Source organism: Vombatus ursinus, unplaced genomic scaffold (genome assembly GCF_900497805.2).
Source record: "Vombatus ursinus unplaced genomic scaffold, bare-nosed wombat genome assembly UNPS02007822.1, whole genome shotgun sequence".
Classification (NCBI taxonomy): domain Eukaryota; kingdom Metazoa; phylum Chordata; class Mammalia; order Diprotodontia; family Vombatidae; genus Vombatus; species Vombatus ursinus.
Genome location: NW_020947600.1, coordinates 1378974 through 1398633, shown reverse-complemented (window position 1 = coordinate 1398633; position 19660 = coordinate 1378974). Strand labels below are relative to the sequence as shown.

General features: G+C 41.0%; 1 protein-coding gene across 1 annotated transcript; it reads left to right on the top strand.

The window, feature by feature from the left end:
• The first annotated feature begins 274 nt into the window (after positions 1–274).
• LOC114034007 (zinc finger protein 2 homolog) lies at positions 275–18183 on the top strand. The gene is made up of 6 exons (XM_027849652.1): positions 275–335; positions 1634–1994; positions 4519–4601; positions 9765–9891; positions 10397–10492; positions 16576–18183. Exons 2-6 carry the CDS (start codon positions 1961–1963, stop codon positions 18081–18083), a joined length of 1848 nt encoding a protein of 615 aa, XP_027705453.1. The 5' UTR covers positions 275–335; positions 1634–1960; the 3' UTR covers positions 18084–18183.
• Positions 18184–19660: the final 1477 nt, after the last annotated feature.

Here is a 19660-nt window from a genome sequence, read left to right as displayed (position 1 = left end):
GGAGTAAAGAACTGGACCACTCTCTAGTGGTTGCCAGGGAGACAGTATGGCGCATCTCAGGCAGAGCCTGTTTAGACATTGACGTCATTGTGGGTGGGACTAGTTAGTTCCTTAGTGCCTGGAAGGGATAGAGCAGAGCAATGCTAACCATCACGCTTTTTTTTTTTTTTTTAAATTTTGGACGGTGGAACCGCGGGAAAATAGAAACGGAGCGGCCAGCCGCATTCTGGGAATTGTAGTTTTAACTCTCAGGCGCAGGCGCACTCCACCCTCAGCCTGGGGTGCACGGAGGAAGCTCAGGGGCTGTTCGGTCCGCTTCCAGAACCAGTCTCCAGGTACTGACCGACCGAGGCGTGCAGCCCAGGACAGGCCCTCCTGTGCCCTGCCACACGAGCCGGGCCAGCGAAGGGACTGGGCCTGAATCGGGGGCCGAGGGGGGAGTGGGAGGAGGAGAAGAGCCGAAGTTCCTCCGGCCCGGGGCCAGGGGTGGGGGGCAGTGATCCTACGTGGACAGCCCATACAGGCCTGATTGGCAGCCCGCGCTGCAAAGCCCGGCGGGGGAGGCCCTGTGTGTGTGTGCGTGCGTGCGTGCGTGCGTGTGAACCAAAAGCCCTGGCTACCCGTGCGTGTGTGTGTGTGTGTCTGCCTGTGTGAGCCAGAAGCCCTGGGGCTCTGTATGTATACGTGTACGGGTACGTGTACGTGTGTGTGAGCCCAAAGCCCCGCGTACTCTTGTGTATGAGTGAGTGTGAGCCAGGAGCCCCGGGCACCAGTGTGTGTGTGTGTGTGTGTGTGTGTGTGTGTGTGTGAGAGAGAGAGAGAGAGAGAGAGAATGAACCAGCCCCAGCACCTGCCAGAAGCCCTAGGTATTTGTGTGTCTGTACCTGTGCATGTGTGAGTGGGAGCCAGAAGCCCTGGGGGACCCATGGCTCTTTGTGTGTCACTCCAGAGCCTGGGTATGTGTGCACCCCAATGTGCCTGCCGAAATCCGTAGGTCTGCCCTGAGCCCAGGTTCATGTGACTGAGTATGTCAATCAGAAGCCTTGTGGATCAAATCAAGTCAGCAAGCATTTATTTAAAGGCACTGGGCTAAGTGCTGGGCATAGAAACAAAGGCAAAAACAGTGTCTGAGTGTGTCAGTCAAGAACCCACTCCCTGGTTACTTGTGTCTGTATGTGTCTGCCAAGAGTCCTGGGTGCCTTTATCTATGTGTGTCTGCCAAAGGCCCTAGGTAATGGTGTTTTTCTGTATTAGCATAGGGCCCTGGGCACCTGTATACATCCATTTAGTTCCAGAGTTTCTTGTTGTCCCAATATGTGCCCATATCTCTTTCTGTCTTATATCCCACAGTTGGGGTGCCCATTAATAGATGTTTTAAGTGCTTTACTTATCTTACCTCACCGTAGCTTATTAGGACAATTGTTATTGTCTCTGGTGTACAGCTAAGGAAACTGAGCGATTTGAACCTTGTTACCTCATGACTTATCACTCATTTCTCTAAGCCATACTGCCTCATTAATTGTTTGTTAAATGATTTGAAACTCAACATGTGAGTCCAGTTCTTGATCGCAAACTGTGGACATAAGGCCGCTGCTTCTCTTCTCTGACTTGGACCAATTTTTGTCCCCAACAGCCCTGGGTATGGTCTGTAGGGGCCCATCCTGGAGCATTAAAGTAAGGATCTTCTACTTGAAACAGATCTGAGTTTCAGAGTGAAACTTTCGGTTAACTTGAGCTTGCTCCTGAGCCCCCATGACCTAGTAAAGGTAGAATATCCCAAGCAGTGGGAATCCATTGTGGAAGACACTCATCCGACATGAGACCTTTGACCAGGGCTTCATGGCAGAGCCTGGACACTGACGTGATGGTGCAGGTCTTGGAGCTGTTGGCCTTGGAGTAATTCCTGTCCCTTCCACCTGGAGAAACAGAACAGAATGAAAACAGCAAGAAGGAGGTAACCATGGAGGATTTGATCCAGATGCTTGAAGAGAAAGGTGAGTTCCGAAAAAGGGATTCAGGGGTTTGGGATAGAAGGGGTTGGGGGACTCTCTCCATGATGGGAAAGAGGCAGACACCCACTTCAGAGGAGAATGTGTGAAGGTGAAGGAATGGTGTTCAGGTGGGACACGCTATGTTCCCAAGCTTTGGCTTTTATTCTCCTAATGCTTCTCTTCATCACTGAATATACACTGCCATCTGCCTCAGCTCCCATGGTTCTGGTCCTGTGGCTGTGCACATACCTGGCTTATCAGAATGCACTTATCCTCCTCTCTATCCTCCCCCATATAACAAATGAAAACCCTGAGAGACAGAGTTTCTGGGTAATTAATAATCACTTTATTAATTAGACTAGCTAATAACCAGTAAATTGATGATCAGTGGTTTCTCTTGATGACCAAAGACCTCCCAATGGAGACGCTGAATGCCTTAAATACCTTTGTAAAAGGGAATGCCCCTGACAAGTGAAAATCAACCCTGATTGGTGGACATTTAATGAGTAGATGGCTAAGAGTCTTCAGCTCCTCCTGCTGAGAGTGTGGTTTGATCATGAGACTCAGTTGTTTTTAGCAATCTGGACGTGGGAATCCATTTCCATCAAGACCACTGTGGTTGGTTTTCTCTTTCGTGAGCTGGGTCACCCTAAACTCTAATAGTGGGGTACAAGTTCAGGGCTCGTTTTCCTCTGGGTAAGGACTGATCCAGACTGGATTCTTTTTACACTCTAAGCAGAAGTAAGGTCTCCTAGTTGGGTGAAGTCCCACCCAAGACTGAAGAGCATGTTACTTGAAGCCTAGGACAACCTCATCAATCAGTCATGTCCTTCAGAGACTGACTTTTTATAGGAACTTTTTACAGAGACTGACTTTACTTTTAAATGAGGAAATAAAGGAGAAAAGCCTGGATCTCAGATTAATGATTGGTTATTAATATAATAGTAAAACAATTTCTCTCACCCATTAGGTGTCTGTAGCCATACGTGGACATACCAAAGTAAGCAGGCTAGTTCTAAAACAGATCGGTTTTTCCTGCCCCTTGAGGAGTATAGATAAATCATTTTAATAATAATAGTTACCATTTATTTATTTATTTTTGGCAACTGCGGTTAAGTGACTTGCCCAGGGTCGCACAGCTAGTAAGCGTCAAGTGTTTGGTCTGAGGCCGGATTTGAACTCAAGTCCTCCTGACTTCAGGGCCAGTGCTCTATCCACTACACCACCTAACTGCCCCCAATAGCTACCATTTATTTAGCAGTTACTGTGTGCCAGGTGCTTTATAATTATTATTTCATGTTTTCCTCATAACACCCTTGGGAGATAGGTGCTATAATTATCCCCATTTTACAGTTGAGAAAACAGGCAAACGGAGGTTAAGAGACTTGTCAAAGGTCACACAGCTAGTCCGTGCCTGAGACAGATTTATACCTCTCCGCTGCCTCCCTTAGCTGCCTCTGTACTGGGTGAGATGAGAAGTAGCGTATGGGATGCAGAGTTTTTTGGTCTTAGGGTGTGGTTAGTTCTTGTAGATCTGTGACGCATCATTCTAATCAAGTCCTCTCCAATGCCTTGTAGTAGCATGCCCTCAGAAAGCATGATGGGAGGAATCTGCTGAAGTGCTGTTCCCGTGGTAGAATGATAGAGGGACAGACCAGTCACCTCACTGTTTTGTGATGTGGCATGAAGTGTTTAAAATCCCACTCATTAACTTGTATTTAAATCCCCTAGTTAACTTATAAGAATAGCTAGCACTTATGTTTTAAGATTTAAAAAGTGTTTTTGGACTTACAAAGCTCTTTACACATTTAAAGATTTTGATTCTTACAACAACCCTGGGAAGTAGGTATTCTTATGATCTCCATTTTACAGATGAGGAAACTGAGGCTGAGAGAGGTTAAGAGGTAGGATTAAGGCCACACAGCTATTAAGCTTGTGAAGGTGGATTTTGAACTCAAGTCTTGCTGACTCCAAGTCCAGTGGTCTTTCTAGTATACTGCTTAGCTGTCTGAACTGGTAGGATTTTGAAGTCTGCTGATTGTAGTTGTATGTTCTTTCTCTTAGACCACTTTTGTTCCTGTGATAGTAAAGCTAATGTCTTATATTTATTAAGATGTTTTTTGCAAACAGCCCAGCAAATAGATAACTCACATGTGCTGTGAGCAAGGGAACGAAAATAGCAATATTTTTTTCCTCATTAAATAAGAAATAACAGATGCATACTTGAAATCTCACCACATGTGGGGTCTGAGCTATGAATTCAGGTTTCATTTTCTGATTCTTAGACAAGGGATCTGTTCCTGAAACCTTCGAGGACTATTTAGAAAGATATAAGGTCCCAGGCAGCCATACCCATGGATCTGTTCTCTTGAAAGGAAGGATTGGGGCTTTTTCGGGGTTCCCTTTTACCTCCATCTGACAAGAGTATGGTGGTCATACTCAACCAAATAAGAAATTTGAACTTGATGAGTAAGGGAATTTCAAGGTCATGGATGGTTTACAAGTCATGGCCCTTTTTTCTTCCTAGCTCTACATTTGCAGGATTCTGCCCTTTCTCATCTGGGAGACACAGAGGAGAAGGACTCTGGGATCCTGATGACCAGGTCTCAGGTGAGTTGAAGTTTCTTCTGTCTCTCCTGAAAAACCATCTTGGGTCTCACTGAGTAGAAACATTTCCTTCCTTTATCTAGGAGCTTCCCTACCCAACAAAGCCCCATCCAGGATCCAGGATCCTAACTCTTTTCCCTCAGGAAACTTAAACCTATTCTGATGCATAAAGGACTTACTGAGAATATTGCCCAGCTTTCACCCTACACTCCTAATGTCCTCTCATTCATTCATCCAACTTGTTATTTAGGCTTCCTGTGTGCTTAGTACTCTGAATTAGGGCTTATAAACAAAACATATAGCGCCTGTAAGATCAAAGAGTTCTGTCCCAATAGAGAGCCACTTTCCTTGACATATCTGTGATTTCATTGGTATGTACACTCCCTCCATTAGTGCAGATTCCAACCTTTTTCATTCTAGGGACTCTTAAGCACATCTTTCCATAAATATCCATAGAAAGTCTACCCAATGTGCTGAAGGCCTTCCTCTGGTTATTTTACCATCTCAGAGATACCAGTATAGCACTTGGGCTCTGGTATAGTGGAAGACCACTGGATTTGGAGTCAGAAGACCTGGTTCGCATCCTGACTCTGTTGCCTACCACCTGTGGGACCTGGGTAAGTTACTTTACTTTCCTGAGCCTCAGTTTCCTCAGTTCCAATGAGGGGTTGAACTAAATGATCCCTAAGGCCCCTTCCAGCTCTAAATCTTGTCATCTCTTGTCTCTCATTTTCACTACCTGACTAGTTCACCTCCTCTTCTGATCATCCATGCCCTTGGTGAGGTCTTCCACATCTCATCTCAGACACCAGTTGTGGTTGGTAATAGGCTGCAGGCTACCTATGCCTATCATGTTCTGAGATTACTTGAAATCTTAATCCTCTGAAATCATGGTGGTCCATTATTTACAATTATACAAAAACATCACTGGAAGAATGTCACCTTAAAGAGAAGGACTTTTGTGTAAGTGAACAGTTTGGGATCATGGAAAGTGCTATGTTGTTTCCCAAATGACTACTTTATACTCAATTTTGAGCCCAATTCAGCTTCCATCTTTAGCAACTGTTCAAGATACATACACACACACACCTTCATACACATAAATGTATATGAATGTGTGTGAATAATTTTATGAGCTATTCATGCAGTTGCATGTTATAGTTTGGGTAATTTGTATTTTTCATCCACTTCATTTTTCCAGTGTGGATGGTAAGATTGATATTTTGTATCAGTGTGGATTTCACTGAGGGGGCTTTGTAGTGTTTCATGGTTCAACATAGGTAGTACAATGCCATCAACAAATAGACAGAACCTCTTCATCAATTTAGAATCCCTTTGTTTGGGTTCTGTACAGGACAACTTCTATGATACTGGTGAGCACCTCAAATGTTATACTTCTTGTTTAATATCAGTAATCAATAGGTCATTGAATGAAATTATCTCTGTCATTATACCTGTCAAAATTTTTTAATAATTTTAATATATGTACATTAGACACTTTGAGGGGAACCCTTCAAGGCTGCATTTTGTTCTACTGAATCAGACATTTAAAAAATCTAATAAGAGACACAATGGGATCTTGTATTCTTTATACCTCTCAGTTAGGTGTGTGACCATAAAGTTGTGATTTGCGATAAAAAAATCATCTGCAAGAGCAGGCTTGTTCTTCAGCCTGCCCTTCATATGCTATGGACCATTCTCAGATAGACCTTATAAAAATAAGAAAGCTGATATATGGTTCAGTAGTTGTTAATGACTTTTTAGTTCTTTTTTGATAGGAGTATTGTCTGTGATTAGAGGCAGTGGCTGCATGGTGGATAGAGGACCAGACTTGGAATCAGGATAACCTGGGTACCAAACCCAACTCTTGGCACATACCAGCTGGGTCATCCTGAGCACTTGATGACTCAGTGCCCCAGAACTCCCTTAGGTGACAAATTGAAGAATAGTTGTTGAATTGCATTAATAGAGGATTTTTCTCGCAAGCTCTTCCCTACACCAGTGAAATCACAGCTCCATACTGTCTGCCTTGGACCCCCCCCCAAAAAACCTATATATGATCTTTTTCATTCCTTTGGAACTTTCCCTTTGAGATATCTTAAAAATTGGTCTCCAAGTTTTTGGGTTTTTTTTTAATTATTTCACCTCCTTTGCATATTTGTTTTTCAGAATGTATTTAGTCAGGTTTAACTGTCCTTTTAAGATCCATTGCTATTTCTTCAAATAGTTCATCAGGTACTGAGTTGATAGAGTCAAACTTGATGATTGCTGTCATTGCTGATGAAAATGAGTCATTTTACTCCAATGGATCTGTACTCTCATTGAGTCAGAAGTTCAGAAGAGTCAGGCCTCTCCATCTTGGGTGACTTTTGACTATGGCCTCCCCCTGCCACAGGGGATCTCACCAATGTGCTAGAGGTCTCTCTTGCATTTTTTTTTTTTTTTGACATTGGGAAAGTAACAGTGGAACAGTCTGACTATCCACTGGTCATCCCTCACTCTTGCCACATGACCAGCACATCTTCTCTTCCTATAATATTCCTTGATGCAATCAATGTCTTTTACTCCTTTCCTTATTTAGAGTTTGCCTTTGGTTATATGATGCCACCTATTTACAACTACCATGTGCCTCCCTATTGCCCTCTGTATGATAGTCATTTTTGCTTCTTTGGAGACTATTGTGTTCCATGTCCAGCTGCCTTATAGAAATACTGGTAGCATGTTGGTAATAAAAAGATGGCCATTTACTTTCATGGGAAACTTGGGGTCTTTAAAGGAGCTGTGCACCTTACTGAAGTCAATCCAGTCCACTGTCCTCTTGTTCAAGTCAACTCTAGGTCCAGCTTGTCCTTTGGAACTATCACACACAATGCTGTTATATATATATTTTTTGGGGGATTTGGTTTTTCTCCATATTTTTGATCAGATTTTTTTTTTTATGAGAAGGCAGGATATAGGAATTGAAGAGCAGGTTAAGAAGATGGTATCAGAGAATGGAATTTAGATTTCTGGACCAGGGCCAGGATAGAGAGTATCTAAAAAATATTGTGTAGAATATATTTTCTTAGAAACTTGCAGGTCCAGTAAGACTTTAAATTGAAAATAGAGGAAGGAGAAAATCCCAATAGACATTTACTAAGCACAGTGTTACTGGAAATAAATAGTATGTACAACTTTGGCAGGCATTTTGGTGTAGTGGGGAGATCATTGAGTTTAGAGACAAAGCACAGGGGTTCAAATCCAGGCTCTACTGCCTATTATTTCAGGCAAGTCATTTGATTTTTCTGGGTCTCAGTTTCCTTATCTGTAAAATGATGGTGTTGGACTAGAAAGCCTTCTGGCTCTATAACTGTGTTCCTATGATATCTAAGGCCCCTTCCAGCTCTAGCTCCTATAAGTCTAAGAATAGCAGTGGAATTGTCCAATAATCTAATAGATAGAGTATGCAGGAACAGGGACAGTTATAAAAATCACATCTTCTGACTGCAATATACAAATTCTCAGAATACAAGTGATAAGCAAGGTGATCTCAGAGTTCTTAAATCAAAGAGGTAACTGTAACCTCACAGGCATTGCTGAAACTTGGAGGGACTAATTCATTAATAAAGCAATGGAATATAACAATGGAAGGCTATTCTTTACTCAAAAGGAAATTAGATGGATGTGATGAGTTAGCATTATATATCAGAGTGTACTCCTGTGTAGAAATCTAAAACTAGAGGAGACAAGCATGGTGGAGAACGTGTGGGTCAGTATTGAAGGATGGAGAAAGAAGCAATATTATGGTGGATGTATATTTCATATTATTTGTCCTAGAGCAGAAATAACATAAGCTCTAGAGCCAGATCACAAAATTTGCATGGAAGCAGAATATGGGAGTGATGGAAGACATTAACTATTTCCAAGTGGACATATACTAGAAGTTACCCTCAGTCAAAAGCTGAGCAACTGATAAATTCATGATTTGCCTTTTGTTAACATGTGTAGGAAGTGATGAGGGGAGCTGCCATTTTGGACATAATTCTGACCATAATGGAAGAACTCGTTGCCTAAGTAAAAATGCTGGGTTCTTGGAAGGAATAGACCATGCCATCTTAAAATTTATTTATTTATTTTGGCTAGGCAATAGGGTTAAGTGATTTGCCCAGGGTCACACAGGTAGTAAGTGTTATGTGTCTGAGGCCGGATTTGAACTCAAGTCCTCCTGAATGTAGGGCCGGTGCTCTATCCACTCCGCCACCTAGCTGCCCCCCATCTTAAAATTTATTAAAGAAATACTAGTATGAGATATACTCAAAATTTTAGGAGAATTTGGAAAAATGCCTTGAGTTGTTCTCTAATTATTTAATGTGTTAGTTTTCCTCCTGAGCAAAACTACTTATTTTTTTTTCTTCATATTTTCACAGTAGTCTTGTTGTAAGGAAGAATTAGAACCAATAGAAGGAACCACAAGAAAGAGGAAACAAAACAAAAAAGAAGAAAAAAAATAGCAAATAGTATGCTTCAGTCTGCATTCAAACTCCATAATTGTTTCTTTGGATGTGGATAGCATTTTCTATCATGAGACCTTTGGAGATATCTTAGATCCTTGCATTGCTGAGAAGGGCTAAGTTTATCAACATTAGTCATTGCACAACATGGCTGTTCTCCTGGTTCTGCTCACTTCACTCAGCATCAGTCCATACAAGTCTTTCAAGGTTTTTCTGAAGTCCACCTGCTCATCATTTCTTATAGCACAATAGTATTCCATTACATTCATATACCACAGCTTGTTCAGCCATTCCCCAATTGATGGGCATCCTCTCAATTTCCAATTCTTTGCCACCACAAAAAGAGGTGCTGTAACTATTTTTATCCATATGGGTCCTTTCCCCATTTCTATGATGTCTTTGGGATATAGCCCTAGCTATTACTGGGTCAAAGACTATGCACATTGCAAAACTACTTCTTAAAGGCATGTATCATGTGCCATATTATTTTATATTATTTATAGAATTTAATACACTATTAGATATGTTAGAAATCAGTAAATACTTGATGTGGGTTACTTGTAGCCCTGAACACTATCAGAAACACTTCCTTTAAATCCTTTTAACCTCCTCTTGCCCAAGGTCCCAAGGCCATGAAAAGGAATGGGGTTCAATAAAAATGTGTTTATCATTTCAGGAATCATTGACATTCAAGGATGTGGCTGTGGACTTCACCCAGGAGGAATGGGGATGGCTGGATCCTGCCCAGAGGGGCCTGTACAGGGACGTGATGTTAGAGAACTATGGAAACCTGGTCTCATTGGGTAAGGGTGACTTCTCCTATGATTCAGTTTACCCTCTGAAGTGTCATTGTTTTTGCAGGTCTTTAAAAAAAAAAACTTTGCATTTTACAAAGCTCTATCTTCACAGTTCTCTGAGGGACATAGTTCTAGCATTATTCCCATTTTTCAGATGAAGAAAGCAGGCTCTAAGAAGTCAATATCAAGAAGTCCATAGGATTCAGTGATAGTCCACGGATTCAGACCTAGGACATAGGACCCTAAGTCCAGTGTTCTTTCCATCTTCCCATGCTTCTTCTTGTATAGTCCTGATCCTTTTAGGGAAACAGAGATAGAGTGATCATGCTTCTTTCTAGGGGAAGTGTCTATCCTTTGTGCAGCTGGAAATAAGCAGAATCATTGTAGTTCCGTGATGTTATTCTTTTCAGTTCAAAGCATCTTAAAGCTCATGGGGCCAGGACTGAATTTGGTCATGGCTCTTTGTCCCCAGACCAAATCCCCCAAGTCCTGTGTCTCTCCTTATGAGCAGGGCATCAAGTTTCCAAACCGGATATGATCTCTCAGTTGGAGCAAGGAAAAGAACCCTGGAAGGTAGAGAGAAAAGCCTCAGGAGACATCTGCTCAGGTGAGTGAAAACTAGGTAGAATGGACTTCCCTGGGAATAAGAGTGAAAAGGAAGTAATGGCACCATGCCTGGTACACATTAATCGTCTAGTAAATGCTTGTCGATTAAGTGAGTAGAATACTGAAAGTTTTGATTGGGCAGCTCTTAAAAGACAGAGCTCCCCTGTACCGCAGGGGTGCAGAGAAGACTGAAGCTAACTTGAATAAAAATCCTCTGTTGACCTTGCTTGACCTCCCTCCACATATCATAAACTCCTCTGATAGAGTTGGAAGGGACTTGGGGAGTCATGCAGTCTAACTTCCCATCTAGTACAGAGGTCTCTTGTGTAATACGCCGGCGGGTGGCCAGCTGGCTTGTGCTTGGAAACTGCCAGTGACAGAGACCTAGCTGTTCTGCGAGCCAGCCTGTTCCATTTGCGTCTTCCCTTCTTCTCTGAGAGTTCTTCATTTAGATTGAGGTAAAATTTGTTTTCTGTAATTTCCACCGATCGGCTTTATATTCTGTCTCCTCAAGCAAGGCCTTGGAAATAGAGAAGGATAGATGCTTTCCCCTGTCTCTCAAATTTTGTCCTTTTGTCTCTCTTCACACTCCCAGTCTTGGTTAAGTGGATGCCCCTCATCCTCACCCAGGCTGTTTCCTCTACCCTGATTCCCATTCACTTCTCCTTTTCTGGCATTATAATTAACATAATTATAATTACTATAATAATCTTATAATCATTCCTTCCCTCTGTAGCATCTTCAGTCTCTTCCTTTCTTTATACATCCGAATACAAACAGGTCTCCCGTCTTCAAAAAACAACAGAACAGAAACAAAAATTTATTATATATTTTATGATTTTGTTTATTTTATGTTGCCCCTTTTTTTATCTCATCAGTTTCACTGTCACGCTCTTTAAACACACAGGCTACATCCTTTTCCTCCTGTCACACTGCCTGTTTCATCTGGTTTTTTTTTTTTTGCCTCATTTTCTCTCACTTCATTTCTGCCTGCTACATGTTACTCCTGCTTTCTCTAGCAGAACCTTTACCAAGCAAACCATCAAGTTTTTTTTTTCTATCTTTCTGCCTAAACTTCCGTGTATTTGCCTCTGTTGAATCCCTCTTCATGTAAATTTCTCCTCCCATTGCTTGTGTTACACTTCACTATCCTGGTCTCTTTTTCCCTCTATTTCACCAGATTCTCTTTCTAGTCTCCTAACTGCACATATCCCTAAAGGTCTATCTTCCTTCTTCTTTTCTTCCCCCTTTCTCTAGTAATTCATTGTGAAAACTAAAAATACCCCTTCTCTGCAGATGACTCCCACCTCCACATCTCCACCCAGATGTCTCGTATGTTTGCACCTCCCTTTGGATGTGCCACTGCCACTTAAAATTCAACATGTGAAAAACTGAGTCCCTGCTGCCAATCCAGCTCTGCCTTCTAACTGCTCTATTTCTGTCAGTGATGGCTTTATTATTCTATTTTTCCAATCCAGAAACCATAGGGTCACAATGAATCTTTTTCTTCCTTCATTTTCTTTGTCCATTTTATTGCCAGATCCTGTTGTTCTTCCTCTAAAATATCTCTAGGATATCTCTTTCCTTTCTTTCCATTTCTTCTGCCATAATTCTGGTCCAAATTTATATCACTACAACTGATAGTTGTTCTGTATAAGGGCTGGCTCCTTCCTACCTCCAGTCCATCTTGTTTATTCCTGTCTACTTAAAGGGATAGAATAGGGAAGACGTTGGTTTTCAACTGTACCAATAAAGACCTTTCATGTAAAAAGAGGGAGTGGAAACACCTAGCTCTTTGGTCTAGAGAGATTAGGAATTTCTGGTCTCTGAACCATGTGCCTAAACTTAGTGATCTATGTACGAAGCCCTTGGGCTTTTTATAGTTAAGAAAAGAAGGATATTCTAGTGGAGGTGATGAATGTGGGAAAGCCTTGACCCTGTTCAAAAACTGTATTCTGCTGAATTATACCTAAATAGAGCTTCTCTTCCAGTTAACTCCATGCTCCATCCACTCCATGCTTTTCCCTACAGATCTGCCCTTGTACATAGTCTGCACATTGCATCCCTTCTTCCTCTTCCAGACACTGCTGACCCTTTAAGGTCCCCTCAGATTCTACCTCCTCCATGAGAACTTCTTTGGGTTTTCAAGTCTCTTTTAATCTTTCCTTTCCCTGAACTTCAAGACCATTTAAAGGCTAAACCTCACATATGATCTTTTGTTTTTCTTTAATTATTTCACGTGTGTTCATTTTGTCTCCTTGCCTAGATTCTGAGATATTGGAGGGAAGGGCACCATGGCATAATGGATAGAGTACTGGATTTGTAATCTGAAGATCTGGGTTTCAATTCTGCCTCAGACACTAACTGTGTGATCACTGGCAAATCATTTAACCTGTTTCCTCTTCTGTAAGCCTCACTTTATCATCTCTAAAATGGGAGTATTAACACTAGCACTGCTGATCTCACAGAACTGTTGTGAGGAAAACACTCTGCAAACCTTACAGCTCTGTAAAAATGTATGGTATTATCATTATTATTTGCTTATATTTTCCTTGTATCTCCAGTATCAAGTACAGCGTTAGCATTCAGGAAATCATTGATTTGCTACTCTGGTATCAGGCAAAAAAAAGTTTTTTTCCCTCTCTTAATTCTTCTATTTAGCAGGAATTTGTTGAATTCTGAGTACCTTCCAAAGAAGTTACAAAATTCATAGAAATCACATTTCTCTTCAGTAGGTCAAAATCTATTTGGAAAGACAAGACAGAGACATGATATATTTAAATACTATACTTAAAAAAAAACAACAAAAACTAAGGAACAATTCAAGGCAGCATAATAAAATGGCATAGTGGATAGGGCACTGGAGTTGGAGTCTGGAAGACCTGGGCTCAAATCCCACCTCAGACACTAGTTTTGAGACCCTAGGCAAGTCTCTTAAACTCTGTGCCTCAGTTTTCCTCATCTCTAAAATGTAAGGGAGGTGTGGACTTGATGACTTTTAAGGTCCCTTTGAACTCTGTTCAGTCTGTGAATCTTTAAATAAATGTCAAAATGCATACTATGGGGGATACAACCAAGAATAAGACACCCTCCCTGCCATCATGGAGCTTAATGTCTAGTAGGGTAGATTAGATATTTACACAAATAACTGTAAATCAAATTGAGATTTAATGCAAGGAAAATATAATGTGTGACTTGAGATAAATCTCTTCACATCCATAAAAGGTAGAGATGGGAGGGAATAGCACAGTCTCTAAAGGCTCCTTCCATCTCTAAAATTCTGTGATTTTTCTGTGACTAACATGGGCCGAGGAGCTCAACGAAAGACTCATGTGAGAAACTAGGACATGAGACAAGAGAAAATTCCAAGCAAGAAAAACATTGTGAACAAAGGCACCGACTCAGAAATTAACATGGTATATATGACTTTGATAGGATTTAGCAGGAATAATGCCCTCTCTGTTCTCCCCCAAAAAAAGGAAAGAAAAAGAATTTGAACTACCTGATTCTATACTATTAAACAGTAATTATAAAAAAATTAATTGGTACTGATTTTTAAAAATGAATAAATGAATCACGGAATCTAACAGTTTGGAAAGGGATCTCAGAGGATATTTACTCCAACCTACATCTGTGGGGAAATCCCCTCTACCACATAACCATTAAGTGGTCAACCAGCTTATGCTTGACTTCCGCTGAGAGTGGAATCCACTAACCTCCTTTGGCAGCCATTTCTCCTTTGGGACAGATCTAATTGTTTGGAAGTTTCCTTTTATACCTAATCAAAATCACATCTCTGTATTTTATACTCATCATTCCATTTGTTTGAGGACAAAACATTACAGATCTAATCCCTCTTCAACAGGGTAGCCCTTAAATTTTTTTTTACCATGTAACCTTCCTCCTCACTATTCCCCCTGCCCTCCCAAGTCTTCTTCCCCAGATTAAACATTTCCATTTCCTTCAAATCCTCTTCAAATGGAATGGTCTCAAGATGCTTCACTGTTCTCTACTGGACACTCAAGTTTGTCAATGTCTTTTCTACTCTTTGGCACCCAGAACTGCATACAGTACTCTAGATATAGCCTGACCAAGGCAGAGTGTAGTAAGATCATATGTCACCTTTGTAGAGTTGGATACTGTGCCCCTGAATGCGGTCTGAGAATACATTAGTTTTTTTGTCTGCCATATCATAGTATTGACTATTGAACTTGCAGCCCCCTACAGTGACTTTTTAAAAGATATTTTTGAGATGAACAGCCATAGCTAGCCCCGTGTCCACTAAGGATTTAGTTTTGTCTGGGCCTGATGATGGGAACTCGTCAAAGGCAGCCAGATATTCTCTTACTATCTCTTACAATAGGAATTTATGCCTGAGTCTCTCGTAGTCATTTTTGTTTGGTTCTTTCCAGTCCAAAATCATTCTCTTTGGCAGGAAAAAAAAACCCACCAAAAACAAAATGAAAGCTAAGCAGCTCTGCCTTCTTTCTGTTGCTTACTATTTATCCTGTCTATCCAAGCAGCTGTGCTGTCCCTTCTTTGATCTCCTCTTTTCCCCAATATCTTTAAAAAAACAAAACTAGACTTTTATGAGCTTTTTTTTTTTTTTGGCCAATCTGAGCTCATACTGAGTTTAAGCACTCTTGATATTATTATTTCAGGACCCTGCCATACTTTTGAATTCACTTTCTTTTAACTGCCTTTGCTTCTGTCTTCTGTACATAGACTTTTTTTACATATGTACTGTGTACAATTCTTTTTAAAATCTAGTGATTTTGTAGAGTCAGTGAGTTCCTCATGCATCCACATCAGGCTCTTTAGTTAACTTCTCTTTTCTTCCTCGTTAAATTGGTTCTCTTTGTTGCTTGAGGATTTCATTCTTGAGATTCCATCTCTCCTCAGATGACTTCCCCCTGTAGAATTTTAGGTCATGGGATCCTACCTGTCCTTTCCCTCAACTAGGGGTAGGGAACCTATGGCACAAATCCTCTCAAGTCACAAGGGGATTTGTTATGTAAAGTTTGGATTCAGTCAAAGGGCTGCACTTGAGGACCTAGAGGGCCACATGTGGCCTTGAGGCTGCAGGTTCCTCACCTATGTCCTAAACCATTCCTGAAATCTGTTCTTCCAAAATCTAGAGTGCATTTTAGATTTTGCTCAGGTTTTTTTCTCTTCTGTCTTTAATCCTACAGGGAATTGGTCACTTATCCCCAGTCTTCACATCCTTTTCACCTCAGCAACCACTTTGTCCTTATCGATGAGAAGCAGATCCTTGGATAGAAGTTATGTCGTTGGCAATCCTTCAAATAATGAGATTATTAAGGCAAGCCGAGAAATTACTACTACTTACTCTACTTTGGACTCTACTCTAGCAGAAGTCTGGATAATTAAAGTCCACCACTACTGTATGATGCCCCAGCAGCTGGCATGTCATCTGTTTCTCCAACTCCTTATCTGTTTCTTCCTTCTGTCCAGGTGGTCTATAGTATAGACGGATGACTCTACTTAGATGTTTTCCTACATGTTAACCTCCTCTGCTTCCTGGATTTCCCCACATGAGTATACTTTAATATACAATGTTAGTTTCTGTCCTCAAAATATTTTTTAAAAACAAGTTCACAGACCCCAAGATAACACCCCCTGATCTGGACCAACTTCTTCATTTTTATAGATAAGGAGAAAGTGACTTAACCAGGATCACACAGCTAGTAAACAACATAGCTGGAAGTCAGACCAAGGTCTTATGATTCCAAATTCAATGCTCTTTCTTTAGCCATATGCCCTGGACTTACTAATTTGTGTAATTATTCTTCTTGCTCTTCCATTCTGCCTTGTTAACCCAACACGATTCTCTGTTCTCACCTTGCATGTTGGATCAGTCACCCCTGCACCCTCCTCTTTTCTCCTCATAGAAGCATTTTTGGCCCTTTCTATCTTGCCACTCCTTTTCCCACTCTTTACTCAAATGATATCAGCATATGAATAAGTTGTACTTATTATCAATTTATTTCTCCCTTCTCCATGACAACCCCTTCCTTCCTTTCATCATGGAAGAGGAGACATTGCAATTTTTATTTCTTTCAGACTTGGAGACTGTGAAGGAAAGCAAGGTGCCATCTCCACAAGAGACCATTTCTGAAGAAACATCATCACAGGAAGCAGCAATGGAGAGTCTCGTAAGGAGTGGTCTCTGGTACTCTAAGTTAGGAATAGCCAGACTATCTGACAGCCACTTGGGGAAACAGCAGGGAATCCAAGAAAAATATTTGAAGGAAACACCCATCAGCTGTAGAAACACCCTCATAGGCAAGAGAGATCCTGAATGTAATGAGTTTGGGATATTCTTTGGACAGAACTCAGTCCCTATTAAGCAGCAGACTGGTCTGATAGGAAACCAATACCATAAAAGAGGTAAATATGAAGAAATCATCAAACATAATTCAGAACTAATTAATAAGCAAAGAAAGTTTTTAGGGATGAAGGTTCACGAATACAATGAATGTGGGAAAGACTTCAGTAGAAATACACATCTTATTCAACATCAGAGAATCCATACTGGTGAGAAACCCTTTAAATGTCATAAATGTGAAAAGGTTTTCAATGAACATTCATACCTTATTAAACATGAGAAAATTCATACTGGAGAAAAACCTTATGAATGCAATGATTGTGGGAAAGCCTTCATTTGGAAAACACAACTTACTGAACATCAGAGAATCCATACTGGAGAGAAACCCTATGAATGTAATGAATGTGGGAAAGCCTTCAGATTGAATACAATCCTTACTCAACACCAGAGAATTCATACTGGAGAGAAACCCTATGAATGTAATGAATGTGGGAGAGCTTTCAGTCAGTCTGCAAACCTTATTCAGCATCAGAGAACTCATACTGGAGAAAAACCATATGTATGTAAGGAATGTGGGAAAGCCTTTAGCAGAAGTACAAATCTTACTGAACATCAGAGAATTCATATTGGAGAGAAACCCTATAAATGTAATATGTGTGGGAAAAGTTTCAGGAAAAGTGAAATCCTCACTAAACATCAGAGAATTCATACTGGAGAAAAACCTTTTGAATGTCATGAATGTGAGAGAACTTTCAGCCAGCATGCACACCTTATTGGACATCAGAGAATTCATACTGGAGAAAAGCCCTATGAATGTGACCGATGTGGGAAAGCCTTCAGATTGAGTACAAATCTTGCTCAACACCAGAGAATTCATACTGGAGAGAAACGTTATGAATGTTATGAATGTGAGAGAACTTTCAGCCAGCATGCACACCTCACTGAACATCAAAAAATCCATACTGGAGAGAAACCCTATAAATGTAATGAATGTGGAAGAGCCTTCAGCCAGAGTCCAGCCCTTGTTCGACATCAGAGAATTCATACTGGTGAGAAACCCTTTGGGTGTCATGCATGTGGGAAGGCATTCAGTGATAGATCATCCCTTACTAAACACCGGATGATACATACTGGAGAAAAACCCTTTAAATGTCATGAATGTGGGAAAACCTTCAGTCGGAATTCAGACCTTACTCGGCATCAGAGAATTCATACTGGAGATGATAAGATCCTTGGAGTTTGACAGCTTTCAGATAGAGACCCTTTTAATACCAAAAGAGCAAGGGCTAGCAAGAACCAAACTGGCGTCAAAAGATGTTACAGTTGAACGGGAGTCATTCTGTTCCTACCTTGATTTTATTGTCCTCATCTTTGGACTCATCCTAGGGCTTTTTTCTTATCCCTGTTCCTGGTTTGTCCTTCCCTGAGTCTATGTGTCTAACCTTCCTGAACCGGTAACACTTTCTCTAACATTCCATTTTGACTCCTGACTTTCTTACGGAGACTAAGGTTTGGCTATCTCTGCTTTTAGTTCACTATTCCTTTTTTCATGCAATGAAAAGTTCTCAACCGCTGGCAGCTCCACAGATAATTGTTGCTTTGCTGATGCTGGGTAAATAGATGTGGCACCCCACTCCTATATAGACCTGGCTTTTTAAGGCAAAACAAAAACAAAAACCCTCAGACTCTAGTAGGCCTACTGAAATATAAGGCAACTCCAGCAAGCTAAGGAGTCAGTGGTCAGTTGTGCCAAATTGTTTCAATTTCTGAGCCAAGATTTGTCTTGGAATGAGTTGATACAACTGTATCAAATTAATTCACGATTGGATTGGTAGCACCCCAGGCCTGGCCTGGGGGGACGTGACATTTATTCCCTTTTGAGAGCATCTTTTTTTACTTGAGCGATGAGAGATTCCTCTGCCTTTGGCCAGGACACCTGGTCCTCACTCAGAATGGCCTTCTTTTTTTTGGATCCCACCATTCCAGTAACACTCAGCTGGGAAGAGTTTGTGCAAATGGAAGGCACGGCTAACCTCGTTTAAACTCATCAGAATGAATGCAGGCATTGAAAGAGGTGCAAACAAACCTCACCTCCTGCCAGGGAATACTACTGCTCCCTAAGTGTTGACAGGTTATTCCCAATAAATATCACACACATATCACCTTGAAAATAGAAGATATGTTTATTGATTGGTATAGCACACAACTTTTTAAATTTGGGGTAGGTTTTTTTTGTTGTTGAAAATCAATATAGAAATCTTAACAAAATTATTGATGTGCGTGGAAAATTTGATTCAAATCCAGAATCTAGAAATCCTTTCATACAAACATTTATGCAAGATTATAAAAGGGGATTATGTCTTTGGCATGGCTGTTCACTGTGGTGGGTAGCATTAGACTTGCAGTTAGAAAGACTTGGGTTCAAGCCCTACCTTTGACCATAGGCAAATCACTTATGTCCTCTGAGCCTCAGTTTCCCCATCTGTAAAGCAAGGAGAAAAAGACTTGTATTGCCTAACTTGCAGAGTTATTGTAAGGCTTAAATAAGATGATAAACTCACAGATTTTCCCACATTTGACAGCTGTCTTTTCCACTCATCTAGAAAAAGTAAAGAAGAAACATGCAAGAGATGTCAATATATACCAGGTCCTCAAGTTTGTTTCTTTTGCATATGTCACAGGTCATGGTGTGCATCACATATCACATTTCATATCAGTCCTTCATTCTCTGAGAACTGCTTTCTGGATCCCCATAGAGTTTGGTGGTTGTACCTATACCGTTTATTCACCCTCTGTCAGATCTACTTAACTACTGCCCAA

Bases quoted from the DNA above. Each gene is read 5' to 3' on its own strand.
- LOC114034007 (XM_027849652.1), top strand. From the start codon at position 1,961: ATGGAGGATTTGATCCAGATGCTTGAAGAGAAAG. The intron at 4,602-9,764 runs GTGAGTTGAAGT...TTATCATTTCAG, and splicing joins TCCTGATGACCAGGTCTCAG to GAATCATTGACATTCAAGGA. The intron at 10,493-16,575 runs GTGAGTGAAAAC...TATTTCTTTCAG, and splicing joins CTCAGGAGACATCTGCTCAG to ACTTGGAGACTGTGAAGGAA.